At 36.9% G+C, this 20099-nt stretch overlaps 1 protein-coding gene across 1 annotated transcript in view; it reads left to right on the top strand.

Moving 5' to 3' along the window:
• Positions 1 to 20099, top strand: part of LOC134741068 (T-box transcription factor TBX20-like) — a 96646-nt gene that overhangs the window by 64671 nt on the left and 11876 nt on the right. Inside the window, exon 5 of the mRNA XM_063673830.1 lies at positions 18000 to 18235. Coding sequence (XP_063529900.1) covers positions 18000 to 18235 — 236 coding nt within the window. The remainder of the gene's footprint in view (positions 1 to 17999; positions 18236 to 20099) is intronic.

Genomic DNA, 20099 nt, shown 5'->3' with positions numbered 1-20099 from the left:
ATGACGGACACGATTGTGCCGCAGCTATGTCGCTAATGCGGGGGACGTTCACACATTCCAACTAACAAACTTAAGAAATCTGTGCCAAGTTCCATTGATCCGATTCAGACTTAATGATATCCGACAACAGATACACGAGACTTATACCTAATACACAATCAGTCTATGAAATTTTCCAATTAGAGTTTTGAATGATTCACGGTTAGTTTCACTAGACTTATATTGACCGGGATATAGACCGTGATTACCTTTTGTATTATTTGTGAGCTCCCGATATTTCGACGCAGTTACATGCATCATGTTCACGGGTGACTGAAGATAGCGGGTGGGTGTCAAAGTTGTGTAGACAGCGCTCTGTTAAAGAAAGTAGGCCGTGGGACACGAAATATTGAAGGACACTTTTTGCGTTATTTTTGTTCATGTGAAAACGATTAAAAAAAATATATTTTTGAACAAATATCTTTAATAAAAAAATAAAAATATATGTGCCATTTTCAAGCGCAAGAATGAGGGTAGACAGAGCGCTGTCTACACAACTTTGACACCCACCCGCTATCTTCAGTCACCCGTGAACATGATGCATGTAACTGCGTCGAAATATCGGGAGCTCACAAATAATACAAAAGGTAATCACGGTCTATATCCCGGTCAATATAAGTCTTATGAAATTTTCCGTCGAATTTTCCTTCGAGAAAGGTGCAAACTTAAAATTTAAAAAAAGTTACCTGTTCGATGACCATAGTAGGAAAACTTAGGACCTATTTTAAGCTAAGAAAAAACTACAAATTAAAACTGTAGACTGTACACAGTGGTTGCCCTCCCGATAAACATATATTAGTGCAGCAGTTTTTAATTTAATCTTCTAAGCTTGTTTTATCTCTTCTCTGTAATTAACTACAGGTAAAATTTTCATTTTCAATTTTTTATTTCTCAAAATAACCTACCTAATGGGTTTTCCCTCAATTCTTAATACGTTTGCCTTTATTATTACTTTTCCTTTTGTAGTTGAGCCAAAAATAGGTTCCTTAAGTCATAGATTATACGACAATTAAAGGACTGGAGCCCGATAAAATCGGAATGACCGCTGCGAGCCACACGTCGCATAATCACAACCACTTATTTCATTTTTCACACTGGATATTATATCGTTATGTTCTACCATCCTAGTATTTACTTTGAGTTAAGTAAATGTACTACGACTTCAACGAGCAATTATAAAACACTTATCAACGTAGTGGCAACGTCTGTGGTGGGTTAAAGCGACAAACGGCTGTAATTTAACTTTTATCAAGAGCGCGTTTACTTCAGTGACATAGAATAAATATAACGCAATTTTCTAGTTTAAAATCCGTGCCATTTATGAACTTGAAAGCAGGGCAAATTTATATTCGCATAGTAGCTTTTATTCATTTTGTCTTAAGCAAATGTACGGTACCTATAAGCATCAATATCAGTGTAACTCTTCTTGATCAATTTCATAATGATCTAAATGTGCCGTGCTTGTGGTACGACACATTATCCAAAATCAATCACCAAAAGTTGCCACAGTGTATTTTTCTGTTGGGTATGTCCTGAAAATGTTCGCATGGCTTTTATTTTTTAATAGGAACGGTGTAACTTTATGCCGGTCGTTAGCCAAAAGCCGATGCCATTAACGAGGTTGTCGCTGCTGGCTTTACATTCTCATCGGCGAGCTGCGAGCGGGAACTGGTCGCGTTTTAAGGCTATTCAACCAGTTCATCGTAATATTGAGAAATTGAGATACTTTACAACTGTTATACATGCATTGTTCGAGAGCGTTTTTATACTGGTTCCTTAGAGCAATCAATTTTCCAAAGCTAAAGAAGCAATTAAGATGACATCGCTGAACCATTCATATAATTCGTATCGGTTAAAATGCGATCGTTCGTCTGGTCTGAGCTAAACCAGATTATGTGTGATCTTTGAAAACGCATAGTTGCCACGGCTCTCGACGTCACGTCACGTCACGATTCTTTGAGTCCATTAATATTATTACGAGGCTGGCCTCCTGACCATGCTTTGTTTGTCCATGCCTACACCTATACAAAGTACATTTCATTAACGATTCGCGTATAATTTATTACAGCATAGTGATTTTGATGACTCGTGTTTACAAGCCAATAAAATTCAATAAAACCCTCACCGTTCCTCTTAAATACTCTTAATGAACGTTAATATCTATTTAGACAATCATTTTGAGTGTTGCATGTTTTTAATAATTAACGTTTTCTGTCAGGGTGGTTATTAAAACAAATATTGTAGACAGGTGATTCGAGGCAGTGTTTATGTTATGGGTAAGTGTAATATAAATTAATAAGTTATACGTCGAGGTGACCCCCTGCTGGCCTGGCCATTAATTCCCATTGGTATGATAACACAGGCGAGTCAAGGTATCAGGTAGCCAGTGCAACATGATTTATAAATTTTGTGAAAACCGTTTTAAATGCAAGTTGGCTACAATTCGACTGCCACGATACCTTACTTAGGTAATTACCTACCTAATATTTTGTTGTATTTATTTATTTACTTATTTCTTTTGCTTTATTTGTGAATTCCTTTCAAACTCTAATATACCTAATTTGGAACACAAATCAATCAATGTATCTATTATATGTACCTAGTTTGATTAATCACCTTTCATTTGATACGCACGCCGTACGCCACACATGTATTGTATCAAAGATACTCCGTAATAGATGGATACAGTCTAAGGAAAAAACGTGCCTCGAAAACCAAGAAAATTTGATTCTCGTTCAGAGGGCGCTACTAGTTTTGGCCTACTGTCGTATAGATGGCGTTGACGGTTTCGTTTGTTATTTAACAATTTTAACGCATATCAGTGAAAGAACATGGGTCAAAATCATTAAAATAATTAATGCAAATAAAATAAAACATTTATCCATATTTAAATACATTTTATCGTATTTTTATAAATATTAATTTTTAGTTTTAAAGTGTGTCGACAGATGGCAGTGAATTTACTGGGGTAACAAAATTTACTATGACAGTACCGCTCTAGTATAAGTTACTCTATAATTGTATGCATGTGGGTTAATTATAAACGGACGGACGGATTTTTAGATCTCATCTCTACTAAATTACTTACTTATTCATATTATGTACTTTGAGATACTTACCTATACTGGTTTATTTGAAAGTACCTCTTGTGCGTTGGTAATGACTCCTCAGGTAGGAAGCTCGCGTCGCGATCCGCGCTTCACCTCCGAGTGTCCACTGTCCCACACACATATATTATTAATATATTACAATAACGATATATTGATACCAAAAACGAAGGTGTAATGTTTGTTGTATTATCTGACAAATCTATCGTTTATTCTGATTGAAGGGCACTATCTCCGTATCTCCCCTTTCCTATTATCATTATTGTCGTAGACTAATATAATAAAGTCATATTATAACTCAGTCAGTAGCAAATATTATGTATATTGATTAAAATCATAGAAGCAATTGTACAATATTTTTTTCTTTAAAAAACGATTTTTCCTCGTTCTAGTTCGTTCGTGATGAAACAATTCCTATTGTTAACTATTGCAACTATTATGTCGTTATTATTTATTATGTAATTGCTATTGCAGTCTATATAATATTTACTACTCGTTGCTGTTTAAATGTATAGTAGGTAAAGAGGCTAAAATTGGTACCTAATCTGTGTTTAAACTTGCACAAATAAATTAGATTTCTAGTTAAAAAAAAAATAACTGAAAAAATAACCACAAATCATCTCTCATATAATTGCTTATGTTGTAAATAACGATAAGCTCCTATCTCCTATCCATGGATGAGCCAACTCAAATACAATAAAACGCCGTTAATGTACTGTGTGGTAATGTTAACACAGTCTCATGAATGAAGTATTTATATATCATAATTAGGGCAATCGAAATAAAGAGGCGCTATCTTGCCATCGCTTACTGAGCGCAGGACTATTGTTAGCTTGAAGGGAACCAGTATATGGGTGATCTTCGATTATATGCAGTTTCTGTGATTAGATTTGGACATAGGTTACGTGTTTAATTGGTAATGTATATTAACGAATTCATGATAAAATATGTCAATACAATATTTGATAAATAGCACTAAACCACAATATTAAGTACACGCCCTGCGGGTTTACATTTATATCAGCAGCTTTAGACCAGGGTTCTCTATACGGTTGGAATAGAAGGCCAAACATGAGCCAGCGGAAGCGGGCGAACGGCGTTGTGCGCGGCTTGCTCAGTAGGTTTTATTGCTTATAATTGAGCATTTACTCCCGGCCTGTACGGGTTCCTTGTAACGACACGAACTCGAGCACATCACAACTGAGAAAATTATGTAGATTAATTTCGTTTGTCATTTTGAACCAATTTCTATCAATGCCTGGCTGGGAAATTTAAATAAGTTCTGTCATTGGACAAATACTGCTTTAAATTAAGTTGAACCATTTTAGAGCTCATTGTGAAAATTCGAACAATGCGTTCAAAATAATAATAATGATTGGTTCAAAGCTGCGCTGGAGGGCTTGAAGGCACCGCTTAGATTTACGGGTAGTTGTCATTCGCCTTGTGGATCCAAGTGCAGGGATGTCACCTGCGGTATACCGTAAACCGTAAGGTCGGGGTACTTTAGCCCTTACAAGGTTACTTTGTCCACCCATGAAACCCCATTTATTGAATTAATAAATTCTTAAAAACGACACTAAACGCTTATACAAAAACAGATTAATCTCATAATGTCGTTTTTAACAATTTATCAATTCAATAAAATAGGTATTCATGGGTGAACAAAGCAACCCTGGAGGGCTAAAGTAACCCGACCTTACGGTATTTGCATGATAAGAAGAGGGTGATGGGCACCTTGGCGTCTGAAGGGGCGCGGGGCTTTGCGAATAGTCTTTTGTGTTTTTATCACTCTGTGTAATAATAACTATATTCGTATAAGCCCTTAATAAGGCAAGTCTAAATCATAATGGGGTAAATGTATGCGATATTTACCACCATGACTTAGACTTTATTTAATAATGGTGATACGAATTTTGCGACATTGCTGACATCCTAGTTGTAATTATAAAAAAAAACTTACATGTATACTTGTTTAGTAATTGTGTAGGATGAGCATATATATGTTATAGTTTAAAATTAAATAGTATTTACATGACACACTGTGTTAATTGTGTACCTACAAAACACTATATTATTTTAATTGTATAAGTGTCAACCCTAAAGCGACGGACGAAGAGGACAAGAGCACTAAACTCGCCATTTTATGGACCCCAACTAAATCGTTTGTCTCATTATTTACTTAACTTCGTAAAATCACTATTATTGCTAATGAACTTTGCTTTTTATACATACCAGCGCTTAAGTACATATGATTTTTGTATAGGGCAAATTGACAACCTTGGGCAAAGTTGCCAGTTCTTGCAAATACAACCAGATGAACTAAACTTCAAGAAAAAGTGTCTACTAGATCCTAAATATAATTTTCTTTTTTGTAAATAGTACTTATAGGACGTATACCTATAGGAATGAGAGCGCGTGCTCATATTATTGCTTTTGCTTAGAGAGAAAAAGAGGGGACCCCTTTTACACATATATATAGTTTCTCTATCGAGCGAATGTCCCTTTAATCATCCATCACCCGTTACTAGAAGTGGCAGTCATACATGGAATGTCCAGCATGATTCAGATCGCGATCTAGCACATGTAACCGCCATGCCATCGCCAGCCACGATCGTGCATCAATCAGGCCCATAACAGCTTTAGGAAGCGAGAGACCGCCGCAGGGGGCGCACAGCGACATCACATCTCTCACTTCAATTTGTTGCCTTATTTGTTTTTCTCCTCATTTCAAACTTCCTTTTTTAATAATCTTCTCCTTTTTTCATTCCGAGGTGACGTTAACGCGCCTCCCCGACGGGCGGTGACGCTCGTCCGCCTTAAATGACGATTTACCAGTATTTCATCCTATGTCACTCTCTTTACGATCGAGTATTTTATTTGGATGTATTTTACTGCCACCGTTATTATGACGAACGTTATATTATCACAATTGAGAACTTGAGACGGTTGGGTTACGGTGATAATAAAGGTTTTAACGTGCTTAAGTATTTCATGGGCATTGATGTTGGAGGTTTATAGTTGTCAATAAATAACTAGTAGTCTAGTGTGCGTTGTTTTGTTCTCTCATTTTGTTTTATTTTATCATACTGTTGTTCATATGCATGTAGCGTAATTAATTAAACCTTAATTCTAAGCAGATAAGTCTGTTTGAATAGAGATTAGAGATTATCGTTTTTATTAACATTGGAAACGATAATGACTTTGCCGACGTGAGGTCATAATGTTTCTTATATAATAAATTAATACCGCAAAGTAAGAGTTGGAAAACGAATGCAAATGCAGCGAAATCCCCTACTTTAAGAGATCGTTTCTCATCGCTTACTACTCTGTAGACTTAACCTCGGCGGCGCTGGGAGGACAGTCGGTAGCATAAGTTTTGTAGTAATATTATCAAACTAAGTACAATACATATTATTTTATTTTAAGTATAAAATAGTTATACAGTAGGTACGTATTATTAACTCGCGACCTGTTAATTGGTTAGGAAACATTAAAACCTATGATACTAAATTTTCTCAATGCACCTATCTTCTACACTACAATACCTATTAGTTTACTTCCATTTTCCAAACATGTTTTCTTTAGCAATTAGGAACACCTGTATAAAATAAACCCTAAATACTTACAAACAAAAACAAACATGTACCTCAGTAAATTCATTAAATTGGTTTTTTTGTTTTCATTTTAAACACCTGTTAATTAAGGTGTGGGTGCCTACACTTATGTATGTTAGCGAAAGTTGGGTATCGCAGAAGAGGCATCAGAGCCAAGTGAATGTAGTGGAAATGAGAACGTTGAGAAGTGTGTGTGGTGTGCGATTACAACATAGAATTAGGAAAGTGTGTGGACTGAACAAATATGTAGTAACAAAAATTGAGAAAGGTATGTTGAGATGGTTTAGACACGTGGAAATAATGAGTGAAAGAAGGCTAACAAAGAGAGTGTATAAGGGAGAAGTACAAGTGGGAGTTGGAAGGGGTTAAACCTCGACGGACTTTCTCTGATCAGATCGGGGAAATCGTGAAGAAAGGCCAGGTCAAGAGCACCCAGGGACCGGACAACCCTTTCCGTGATAAAACCCTTTCAATGGGCGACACTTAAACACGGCTAACACATTGAAAGACTTTCCCTTTTGAACTGCAAGCCCATTCATATTCATACCCTTACCTTTGACTAACCCTTACCGAAAAGCTAACCAAAAATAAGGCTAGCTCTTAATAAGGGTTACCCTTATCTTTAAGCGCTTTTTATAAAGGTTTCCCTTTGAGTGAAAGAGACAGGATTAGTATATATCTACGGTAGTGTATGAAAAGGAAAGAAAATACGTGCCTAGTCAAAGAACGCCGCCGTCGCCGCCGACGATCGCTCGGATTCGAAGTAATGTGTGCTTTACGAACAAGGTAGACGACTTAAATTATCACGCTTATACATATGCTAAAAGGGAAGCCCTTTATAAGGCTAACCCTTATAAGCAATATGCAAGGTGTTGGTGAGCGGATGATAAGGGTTTTGTAAGGGTGTTTGGGCTACCGATTACTCAAATGTGGTAGCTTTATATAAGGGTTTTTAAAAGCAAAACAACGGGTTTCGTCTGGCAAAGGGTATGGTGAGCTAAGCCTTATGCAATACCCTTATAAAACCCCGATAAGGGATAGCGGGCCGGTCCCTGAGAGCACCCTAAACCGACGAGCGTGTATGAGGAATGTTATGAAAGTGAAGGAAGCGAAAGAGGTATGTTAGGATCGTAGCAAAGCTTGTCAGACGCGACTGTACCTGCCGCTCGCCCACACCCGATCTGTTGACATACCGTAGGTATTGAATGTTCGCAAGCTATTAGCATAAATAAAGTCATACGTTCCACATTTTGTACTCCATAATATCCCGCCATTCCAATTTTTATGTAACACACTCACTGCAATATTTTATTGCGCGGATCACGACCTTGTCAAACTTGTTGAATGAAAACGGTGTAGTTTGGCATACACTGTGCAATTTTACCCGGTGTTATGAACTTGGAGAACGGATTATTTGTAAAAAAAGTCTTCAAAGTTGTCTTGGTACATCAACTACTTATAGCTGTGGTATATAGGTATAATGAGATTCATGAGCTTAGGGTTCAATATTGTACCAACATAATTACACCCGCAGTGACATTATTTTAGAAGTTGAATGTGCGCTCGATATTAGCGTAAAGTCATAATTGTTCCGATTTTTATAACACACTACAATATTTTATTACGTAGATCACAACCTTGTCAAACGTGTTGAATAACATTTCATACGATACGATGTAGTTCGCAACTTTGCACGTTCTGAGCATTTTTATTAAATATTTTGATTTGTGTTTTCAGTCAGTGGTTAGTTGTACATGTATTTCAGTTTATAATAATAGCGAAAAAGACGTCGCTCGGCTCGGTCGACGGCTTACGACGTGGCGTCGTCTTTTCGCTTTTATTACCTAAACATTAAGCTTTTTTCTATCGGCTATTGATTGCCGATTTCGCGTCGATGGGTGTGTCGAGACCCTAATAGTGTCCAAAAGATTGGTCCATCAGCCGGTTAGGTACAAATAGGGCAATACGACGAGCTGCGCGAGGCGACAAGCCGACGTAATCCGCCCATCAACTCATTGATGACCTGCCTAGGTATTTACTCAAATATTTTACCTGGCACAACTTGACCTTAGGATTCATAAGGAATAGACGTTATCAGAGATCACTCTGAAATACTGGTTTGTCCGATGCAATGCTCTCAAAGAGCGTTGTGAATGCTGCCTCCACTGACACTTCGCTTATCAATACTCTTGCCGTTTATATTCATTTGATTTGCGTAAATACGGCTCCGAGTCGCTTTTGTTTTTCTACAAGTACGTAATAAGGACAAAAATGTAACAAGAATAATGGCTACGACACGACGACGCAAATATAGCTAACGTTGGTATTGATTCTGGCGCTTATAACTTTGACTATTAAGTTATGTCCAAAGAGGATATAATAAGATAAAGCGGTACTGTCATAGTAAATTTTGTAACCCCAGTAAATTCACTGCCATCTATCGACATACCTTAAAACTAAAAATGAAGATTTATAAAAATACGATAAAATGTATTTAAATATGGATAAATGATTTTTTTTATTTGCATTAATTATTTTTATGATTTTGACCCATGTTCTTTCACTGATATGCGTTAAAATTGTTAAATAACAAACGAAACCGTCAACGCCATCTATACGACAGTAGGCCAAAGCTAGTAGCGCCCTCTGATCGAGAATCAAATTTTCTTGATTTTCGAGGCACGTTTTTTCCTTAGACTGTATCCATCTATTACGGAGTTATATCTATCTTTGGTTATGTCCTATAGGAATGAAGTCGGCACTGCCTAAGTTCTTCATTTATTTTTCACCACACCAGCTGGTAAAGGCTCTCTTGATTGTTCAAAACCTGATAAGAAATTTGCATTTTATCCACTTGTGAGGCAAAGTAATCAAATGCAAATTTTGACTTGTTTTCTTATGTTGGCTGGTAGAATTGACTTTTAAATGATGATTTAAATGACTATTTACGCGTTAGATTGACATTTTACACCTACATTAAATTTAGCTCTCCAACAATTCCTTAAAACAGCAGTTGGTTCGCCTTTTCTAATACTTATTATAATAGACGTTCAGTGACGTCACAATTATTATTAAGATTTGTCGATCCTGTAAAGGTTTTTGTGTGTAATTTTATAATACCTATGTATGTGCCTATTGTACGACTTTGTTCCTCGTGCAATGTTTTTTCATTAATACATAGCTACCTAAATATGTAATTTATACGGCTTTTTCTGGCCAAATTCGACGCAATACTCTCCTATGCAGTAGCAATCACAAACTCATTAAAATAAAAGTTTTGTCATTGTTGTGTCATTTTGTAGTGTCATGTCATGAATACATTGTACATGTTCTTTAACTATATGTTATGCATGTCTGTAATATCGACGCGTGTTTACTGTTTAAATACCTACTTAACATTGTTGTTTAAAGATTTAAATGTGGTATTTTCTGTGAAAAGGGACCTTATTGTCGATGGCGCTTACGCCATTATAAACGATGCTCCGATATAAATACAATGCCGCGCGACGCTGTGCGGCGTAAGCGCCATCGACAATAAGGTCCCTTTTCATAGAAAATGCCCCAAATAATGTCATAAGTATACCCCTATAAAGCAAAATAGGTATATTTTTATAATCCGAAAGTTTTTATAACCCTTTAAACGCATTTTTTTTTCAATCACATTAATACATAGTTATTTGTACAACAAGAGAGCAAAGTTTGATATTTCTTCGAGTGCATATTTCGAGTCCCGTGCAATATTCTTGAGCGTACTAAGAGACGCAAAAGCGCACGAGATGTAAATAACTTTGATCTCGTGTTGTACATACTAATTAGAAATACATACATAATAAATACATCAACAAATTTAGTATAAACATCCAACGAAAGCAAATTATAAATTTCCATAAAATTTCAGTAAAATAAAATGGAAATAACGAACATCAATGAGGGCTAACGCGTATGAATTCGCCGCTAGGGGCGCTACTGTAGATGGTGGTCTTTTCCATAGTTCGAAATGTCAAATGTCACTTGTCACTTCAATGACTGACAGCTGTTCTTTAGTCTTTTGGACCACCATCAACAGAGGCGCCAACTGGTGTGCAAAAAAACGATAGCCCTCATTGACACTTCAATCGACAACTTTTTTTGTACAAAAAAAGACGGTCCGAATTGCGGATACTTACTCTTTATTAACTGTAGGTAGTAGAGATTGTTAAAAGTAAAATTATTTACCTATTTTGCGTAATAATCTGTGTATTTTTTAAGTTCATTATTTTAATTGTAGGTACAATAAAATACGTAAAATATAGTGTTTTTATCAAATTTTAAACCTTATTTTCATTAATTAATTATTAAGAATGCATAGGCTCGTACGTGTTTTGGAACGATGCGTTCTGACGTTTTTCGGGGGGGTCTATTATCCATATACCATTGAATGTCGTTTGAATTTTTTTGTCTTTCTTTTTGCTAACGACGTGAAAGGGACAGAGATAATAGAATCCAAGTATTTCGAACTTGTATTAGGCTCCGCATGTTGAATTGACATTTGAATATGAAGGTCACTTGAATATCATTTTGTCTCACTCAGTGAGCAAAATCGCATTTTACTCACTGTTTTTAAGTAGCAAAGTACCATTGTCCGAGCTGCTGAGGTGAAAAATAAAGTCTTTCCCGGGATACCTAGATCACTATAAACGTCAGAAAGTAACCTTTACTAGTATATAGGTATGTTTTTAGTATCTGTCTATGTTTTGCATTTAAAATATAACACGAAAAAAACCGGACAAGTGCGAGTCGAACTCGCCCACCGAGGGTTCCGTACTTTTTAGTATTTGTTGTTATAGCGGCAACAGAAATTCATCATCTGTGAAAATTTCTTGTCTATCACAGCCTGCTGACAGACAGACGGACAGTGGAGTCTTAGTAATAGCGTCCCGTTTTAACCCTTTGGGTACGGAACCCTAAATACATCACGAGACGTACGGAAAGAGGGCGTCTAAGGCGCAGTTATCAACGTCAACGCTAAAAAAGAAAGGCACTACCTACCTACGAGTATCTTAATGTTTCTAAAACGTTCGTGCTTCGTACGTTGAACTATAAATACAAGCACACAGCGCGGCGGGCCGCAACCATCTGGCGATGGCAACGTTGCCCCCACCGGCCGCCATTATCCGCTCCTCCTAGCGGCCCTCCCACCGCCCCACTGCAATTAGACCTATCTGGCCCTTTCACCGACCCATACATTTCCTTACGGCCCAAATATTAAAGATTAATATCGCGTAGCAATGTGCCGAGGGGCCTCGGGTGGGTTGTGCGACCACATCCCCTCAGAGCGATTCGTGTCGTCGCCTACATCGTACGTGACTCTACAGCTAAGATACTCTTTCACGAAATGTGAACGGCAGTCAGTTTTTGTAGCCGTATTTCTTATTGTTGTGGACTACTTCGTATGAAATGATGTTATTTCAAGCTATTGTCATGCGATAGGTATTGCAGTTTAGATATCTACGATAAAAATGTGTTTTCATATTTTGCAATACACTAGATTTGATTATTAAACTTAAAAAAAAGAGAGCGCATAAATATGTGTAGCTAACTCAAAAAAATAGTAGATTGTGTCACAAGGGAGCAAAATTACATATTTAAGGCGTGGGTGTCAGTACATTAAATCCTGAACATAGCGAGGGATTCTAAAGTAGAATTCTGATCAATATTGTCATATTTCATACGTCAGAAATGTCAACATTGTCAACAAAAATTTTATTTAAAAACTTCTCACGTAAAAATGAGTTTTTTGTTATAATATCGTAAAAAAATGAGTGATTTCAGTGATGAAGATGATCTAACGCCTGTGGATGTTGCATTTTCCTCGCTATAGTGAGGTGAAAAGTTTTGTGTTACACACGGGTGCAAATGTATTTTACTTCTCGTGTGTTGAAACACTTGCTTCGCTCAGGATTCTATTTTAGAACCACTTGCTTCGCTCGTGGTTTAACTATAGAATCATTTCGCTTGCTCGTGTTTCAATTCCACACTCGCGGGTAAAATACAACTTTGCACCCTTGTATAACAATTAACTATTTTCATAATTTTTTGTTGAACCGTTAAGAAGATATATGCTCTAGAATGTAAGTTTACGGCCAAAAATAGCGACTAGCGCCTTAATTATAATACTAGAAACTTCATAACTCCCTAGGGAAAACGCTTTTTCTAGTTCCCGTTAAGCCTGCGTGCAATTCCATATTTACTGAGAGAGTGTGATGAAAATAGTACATTTCGATGCTAGTGCGGAAAGTATGAAGAATGACATTTCCGCACGTGTATCGAACGACGTTTTTTAATACAGTTGCGAAAAAATAAGAAAAGCAACAAGTAAGGGATGGAATTCGGAACTTTTATATTATTAATTCTGTGACATCATTGACATTGACATTATGAAGAGGTGTTTTTCTTCTAGCTTTTATTCGACTAGAATAGATTTTGTTATTATTATTGAACCCACTTCAATGAAAGTTTTTTTTTCAAATGCATGTTCTATAAGACAGAAACAATTGTAAATATTAAAACATTGTACTATTATTACCTAAATATCGTTATTTACGATTATCAGTGTATCGTATATTTATAAAAACAATATCTAATGTTGCCTTTGGAAACTTAAAACATTCTTGCAGTAAGAAAATACGCCTCTTCTTTGACAGGCGTTCCGTTCCATTCAGACAAGAACGGTTTTTCAAAATTAAAAAATAAACGTGTTAATACTTATAATGATGAAGAGGTAAATAATAAAATATGAAATATGCATATTTTTCGTATTCTTACATTAACAGTAGGTTTTTATGTTGATTACGACGTTTAAAGGAAACTAATATTAACACTCATCAATAAGTAGTCATGAATTGGAACAAGTAAAAATTTTAAAAAATTGGAAAAGTAAAAAGCTAGTTCCCGAAAACCAACTTTCCGCACGCTAAACAGCCACGAAAAGTAGCACTTTTTGAGAAACTGTATTAAAAAAACTGTTTATTAATCATAAACTACTTTCTACTTTGTTCATTACCATCAGGACAAATAAATCCATAGCTAATGATGTACCTAGGTATGTTTTTGGTCCGAGACGACCGTCGATGACGGAGGCTAAGGTAGATTCATTAGGCAGGTGCTATTAGAGGCTCTGGTCAAGCCCGTAGGCATGTCCTATCAAAACATCGGGCGTGAGCTCGCTTGTAATATGTACATATAAGTTAAACCATATACCTTTAACAACTACCTAATGCCTAAATCTTGATTACACATGTAGTAGTAAAACTCGCAATTAATCATAACCATGCAGCTAGATCTAAATTAGTATTAGGCAAGTGCGTTCACACTGGAACAATCAACGCTACCAAGGCTCAGCCATGCCATGAAAAAGAGACTGTCAAATTAATTAACTTATGGACGTTAATTATCTCATCAGAGTCGAGAACAATTCAGTTATTTTAAAACAAAAGGGCGTATACGCATAAAATACTTACGCCTTTATGTCCTTTAGGAAGGCCGCGACAATTTGCCGGTAAGGTTATCGGCGCGTCACATCTCGACGAGGCCAATTAATTACTACAATGTAATGAGAAATCACCGACACTATTATTATAATTGATTGCGTGGATTGTAATTAATGGGAGCCCGGCCCATGGGCGCGGGCATTAGGCAGAAGTCGGACATCGGAGACAACAGCTAAGATTGTATCGACTGTTTCGTATTTGACTCGGATTATCTGGCTAGCCAGTAGATAACTATTTGTCAAGAAAAGCTATAATTAACTCCCTTATTCATAAAACTTTACAAGCCTCAATTAGTTGATTTATGTTATATCCCTTTTTAGGGTTCCGTACCCAAAGGGTAAAAACGGGACCCTATTACTAAGACTCCGCTGTCCGTCTGTCCATCTGTCCGTCTGTCTGTCTGTCACCAGGCTGTATCATGAACCGTGATAGCTAGACAGTTGAAATTTTCACAGATGATGTATTTCTGTTGCAGCTATAACAACAAATACTAAAAAGTACTGAACCCTCAGTGCGCGAGTCTGACTCGCACTTGGCCGCTTTTTTTATAAATACTTAGTCGCAATAACAGATCTAGACAAACGATTAATAGCTAATTGAAGCTTGTATTGTAGGGTGTTGATCAATAACCCCGTCATGTTCCTATTTAAATTGACACGACTTGCTTGAAGTTTTGTGCAGGTAGGTATGAAACTAATAATGGATTTGATCAATTGTATCAGTTAATTTATTTTTATTTTCATATCTACCTACGTGCAACAAATATTATACATAGTTTATTTTCCAGTATTGAAAATTGGAATTTTATGGTAGATATCTATAACTATACTTACCTATTGTCTATGTTACGTTACCTCCTCCTTCGGCTTATCTGATTTTGAAGCAATTGAGTACGTCGTCTAAGCGGGTGTGTAATGTTTAATATGTATATGTATTAGTAGTACTAGTAACATTGTATGACTAATGAGTAATGACTTTTGTTATATTATATTTTAATATAGATAGATTATAAAAAAATGTACTGCACCCCGTCTAAGCTAAATAAAAAACTACCTAAGCCAAATTAGGGGTGTGTTATGCTTAATATAATTATAAAAAAACTATCATACATTTGTTATAATGCCATTTGATATATAATTATATATTATAATGTAATTTTTATTATACGTTACTTTTGTTATATTGTGATTTCGTCTAAACTGTCATTGATATAATGCCTATTTATTTATAGGTATATAAATCAAATGCTGTAATATTGTTTAATATAATATAATTTTTAAGTAGTATATTAGACATCATTTATAACGGATTTTTTATGTAATATTTTTGTATAACATAATACTTTGTACAATTTTAACAAATATAAATGTATATTGTATAACATCTTTCGTCAGTTTTAGTTATGTGTTTTATATTATCTTACTTTTTTGCTAGCTGTTTTATTCCAGGGAGGTCGCAGTTCTAACCTAACCTAACCCATTTTTTCAAGGTTTTCGATTCCGCGAGGGCCGCAGTTCTAACCATAACTACAACTCATCTTTGCTAGGTATTTTAATCTACGGGAGGTCGAAGTTCTAACCTAACTAACCCACCTTTTGTTAGGTTCCTACCTATCGTTGTGCAGTCGCAGTTCTAACCTAACCCTTTTATGTCATGCAACTAAATATAACACAAATAATTATGTGTTCTCACTTGTTAGAACAAATAATATGCTTTAGAGTAATAATTATGGCAATGTATATTAGACGACGTGCAAATATACCTTATGACCATTATACCAAGAATGACATTATTTATCCCGTTAATTAGGTATTACGGTAGTATGCCATTTATTACGTTATTCAAAATAACGATATATCAAACTATATTATATGAAAAGTAATTATAAAAAAGTAGTGCACCCTTAAAATAGATCCGGCTTGCCTCCGAATACGGCTAAGTATACCTAATTTCAACTGTTACCTAATATTATTAAGAAATCAAAACAACAAATTGTTAAATACCGTCTTCTAAATGAAGAGTTTACCAGTTTAAATGACCTTATCTATACGATACGGCGGCGGCGGCGGCGGCGGTCATGTCCGTTTGAATTCCTCAAAACTCCACAAAATAATCCCGCATGCCTGTCTAAACGTACCGATTGTGATAAGCTACTTAAGTATAATGACGTGGCCGATTCTCGGCATTAACGTGGTCGTGGTCGTGAGTGGTGCGACAGCTGTTCTCATGTGAATTAGCTGATTTGCATAATTTTGGCCTAACTCGGAAAGTTAGGGAAGCGTTATGCTTTATGCCTCTCTTATCGTATTTATGTATCAATCATGTTCAGCAAATTTGTGAATGAGTGGATTTGAAAGGTGGGAGGATGCATTTTGTGCTAAAGGACATGATTGACATGAGTGAGTGCAAGTTATCCGAGGACGATGTCGTGCTCAGGGCGAAGTGGAGAAGGTTAAGCAGGAAATCTGAACCACAACAATGTGGGATACATAGGTAGCTCGGAAGAGAGAGAGAAAGATGTTCAGTGAATTTGCTGCAAGATTAATGGACCTCTTAAACCACGTCACGGTCATTAACATGTTTTCTATTTTAATACTGTTTTATTTCATAGTAAGTAGTGTTCTTATATAAAAGTGAAGAAACGATGGGATGGTGTTGACTTTAAATGTTATTAATGATAGCTTGTATGTACGAGCCCCGATGAAATGTTTTCGTCTAGTCAGACCATTTCTAGGGTTCCGTACCCAAAGGGTAAAAACGGGACCCTATTACTAAGACTCCGCTGTCCGTCTGTCCGTCCGTCCGTCCGTCTGTCACCAGGCTGTATCTCATTAACCGTGATAGCTAGTCTTCTGTTGTCGCTATCACAAGAAATACTAAAAAGTACGGAACCCTCGGTGCGCGAGTCCGACTCGCACTTGGCCGGTTTTGTTTGAGGTTCTCTCGTTTACATGTACAAAAATAATGTTTAAGTTTAAAAATCACTAACATTTAATGCTAATGCTAATGTAGTTTTATTTTATATGGTAATATTCTCCAAAAACTAAATACAAATTCAAGAAATACCGTTTTTACTAAAAGAAAAAAAATAACGATTTCTTATTTTTTATTTGACTGGTAGGAATATAACAAATGTGAAAAGGGCTATTACTAGGGAAAGCAACACGGCTCTACCAATGTACTGACAATTTTGTTTCGAGTCCATGCATGCAGCAGTGCTATAGGAGAGGACAATATGATTCGGCGAACTTTTTGAGAAGTACATTTTTTTAACAATAAGAGTCTCATGCAATTTTATCATACGATTAAAATAAACTAGATTAAACATTACTATTACGGTTCCCATTAATGGGTAATTTTATCTTCATGTGTAAAATTTATCAGAATAAACAAATTTGTTGTGTGGAACTAGACGAACTAATTTGTATCGGGGCTCGTAGAAATTATCCAGTCCACTATCCCTGTCCATGATCGAAATGCAACCCAACCTCAATGTTTCCTTCTCGCTCCGAATTGAATAAAATAATAAGTTAAGGGGAAGGGAATAAAGTAATTATTCTGAGGTTTGTTAACCAGTCAAAAAATGTGTTACAGTAGGTACCTGTCTTAAAAGACACTCGCCATGGTAACAAACAAAAGATAAAAGTTGATAAACCCTTTGAAATAGTTTCTTGTCAGAAAAGCTCTAACAAAATCCTATTGTTCCCCAGATCGTCCTAAACTCGATGCACCGATACCAGCCTCGCATCCACCTCGTGAAGGTCCGCGACGGCGGCGGCCCCATCACGGACCTGGCGCGCGAGCAGCACCGCACCTTCGTCTTCCCCGAGACCGTGTTCACCGCCGTCACGGCCTACCAGAACCAGCTCATCACCAAGCTCAAGATCGACTCTAATCCCTTCGCGAAAGGCTTCAGGGATTCTTCAAGGCTTACGGACTTTGATAGGTGAAGTTAATCCCACTACTCTCATTAGTTATTCTGGCACACCAGTGCCACTGCGCCTTTGTCAACCCGTAAACCGTTTTTACAACAGCAATTACCTACTTACTAGAATCTGTAAAAGGGTTCAGAAGTCTTACGAACTTAGATTATGTCTTCTACTACTGTTTTCATCGTACATCTGCAACTGTACAGTTATTGATATTTCTTACAAAATAGAATAAGTTGTACAAAATTGTAAAAGTGACAGACGTGTACGTGTTCGTGTCCGACCCACGTGTTCTCAAAAGTGGACCGAATCGATGCTGCGCCGCTCAGGGCAACTTTGATAAATTGGCAGGTTATTAGCAACAGTTGAAAGGCATTAGGTCGGCCGCCCTGCAATTTGCGCGGCGAGCGGCTTTAACATGAATAAAAGATTAAAAACTACACCTCAAAACACAAAAGTCTTGTGTACCGCTAAGCATTGCTATAACATAAACCCAATCGGTTCTCAGTTACGTGTTCTTCGCCTGATTGCGACTGATACGCGGTTGAATGCTGATCGCGGCGCCGATTTAGGGATGCGCGTTGTTACACGCCGTATCTGTTTAATCGACTTTCAAAATAATCGATACCTACTTATACCTATCTATTGAGTTCTGTTTTTAATTTAAATTAGGTATAGGGCAGGGCTTACAGGGAGCAAAACGATGTTTCATATAGCTTATGGGAAGCGTTTGATACATGTTGATTAATTTTACGTGAAAGATAATGTCGAGTCTCAATTAACAAAAGATATTATTTACGTCTCGAAAGTCAGTCGTTGCTTAGAAGTTAATTTTCGAGGCTAGGTTATTTCACATCTATTTGTTTAAAAAGTGTGACTTTCTGACACAGAACTTACCTGCCGAACTAACCGGTTTCTAAATTCACTATTTACTAAACATTTTAAAATCTAAATTAATTTCATGATGTTCCCAAAGAAAGGTTACCTAAGTAAATCAACAGTAATAATTAGTTTTACCATTACTCTGTTATATTCCTATTTCTCTTAGAATAAATTAAAAAGTGGAAAAATTACTGCCTTGGGTGAGACTTGAACTCACGGCCTCTGGATCCAGAGGCCGTGAGTTCAAGTCTCATCCAAGGCAGTAGTTTTTTCCACTTTTTAATTTATTCTAAGCTTAATAGCATCGATCGCAGACGTTTCTGCTTGTTAAAAATGAATTCCTATTTCTCGTTGTAACTACCTAATAACTACCTAAGCTTAAAATAAAGTAGCAACAACCCAGTGTTACACTAAGAAAGTGGAGCGATACCGTGGGAAGCGATCGCGCATTGTATTCGAGTTGGATCTGATTATTAGAGAGCGGTTATATCGACACAAAACGCTCTATTCCGCACAAGAAAGTATAATCAGAACTGACATTTGTAAGAAGTTATCATTTCATTGCTGATAGTTACATGAACAGTTGTAACGTTTTCTGACAAAAGTAAGTAGTACTTTAGGTCCCGGGTATGTCCTTAAACTACGTCCAAAAGAGAGGTATGGGCACTTTAAACGTCATCTCGCTTTGAGTGGTAGGGGTAGGGCACAGCACACCGGATGTTATTCCAGATCTATAGAGCACAGCCCGACTGGGGAAGTACGGAGGTACTTACAGAAAACCGCAGCCAAATAACACCAGACCCTACTCATAGTGTTGTGTTCCTGTCGGTGAGTAAGGTTGCCAGAGCTCAACGAGGGTGCGGAGTGTTTGGGTCGGCACCGCGCATGTAATTCCTCTACGGCTCTAGGCTACGGAGACAACATCAGGCGGGCTGTATGCTTGTTTGCCACCGACGTAGTATTAAAAAACCGGCCAAGTGCGAGTCGGACTCGCGCACG

Source organism: Cydia strobilella, chromosome 4, assembly GCF_947568885.1.
Source record: "Cydia strobilella chromosome 4, ilCydStro3.1, whole genome shotgun sequence".
Lineage (NCBI taxonomy): Eukaryota > Metazoa > Arthropoda > Insecta > Lepidoptera > Tortricidae > Cydia > Cydia strobilella.
This window is presented reverse-complemented; position numbering and strand designations above follow the sequence as displayed.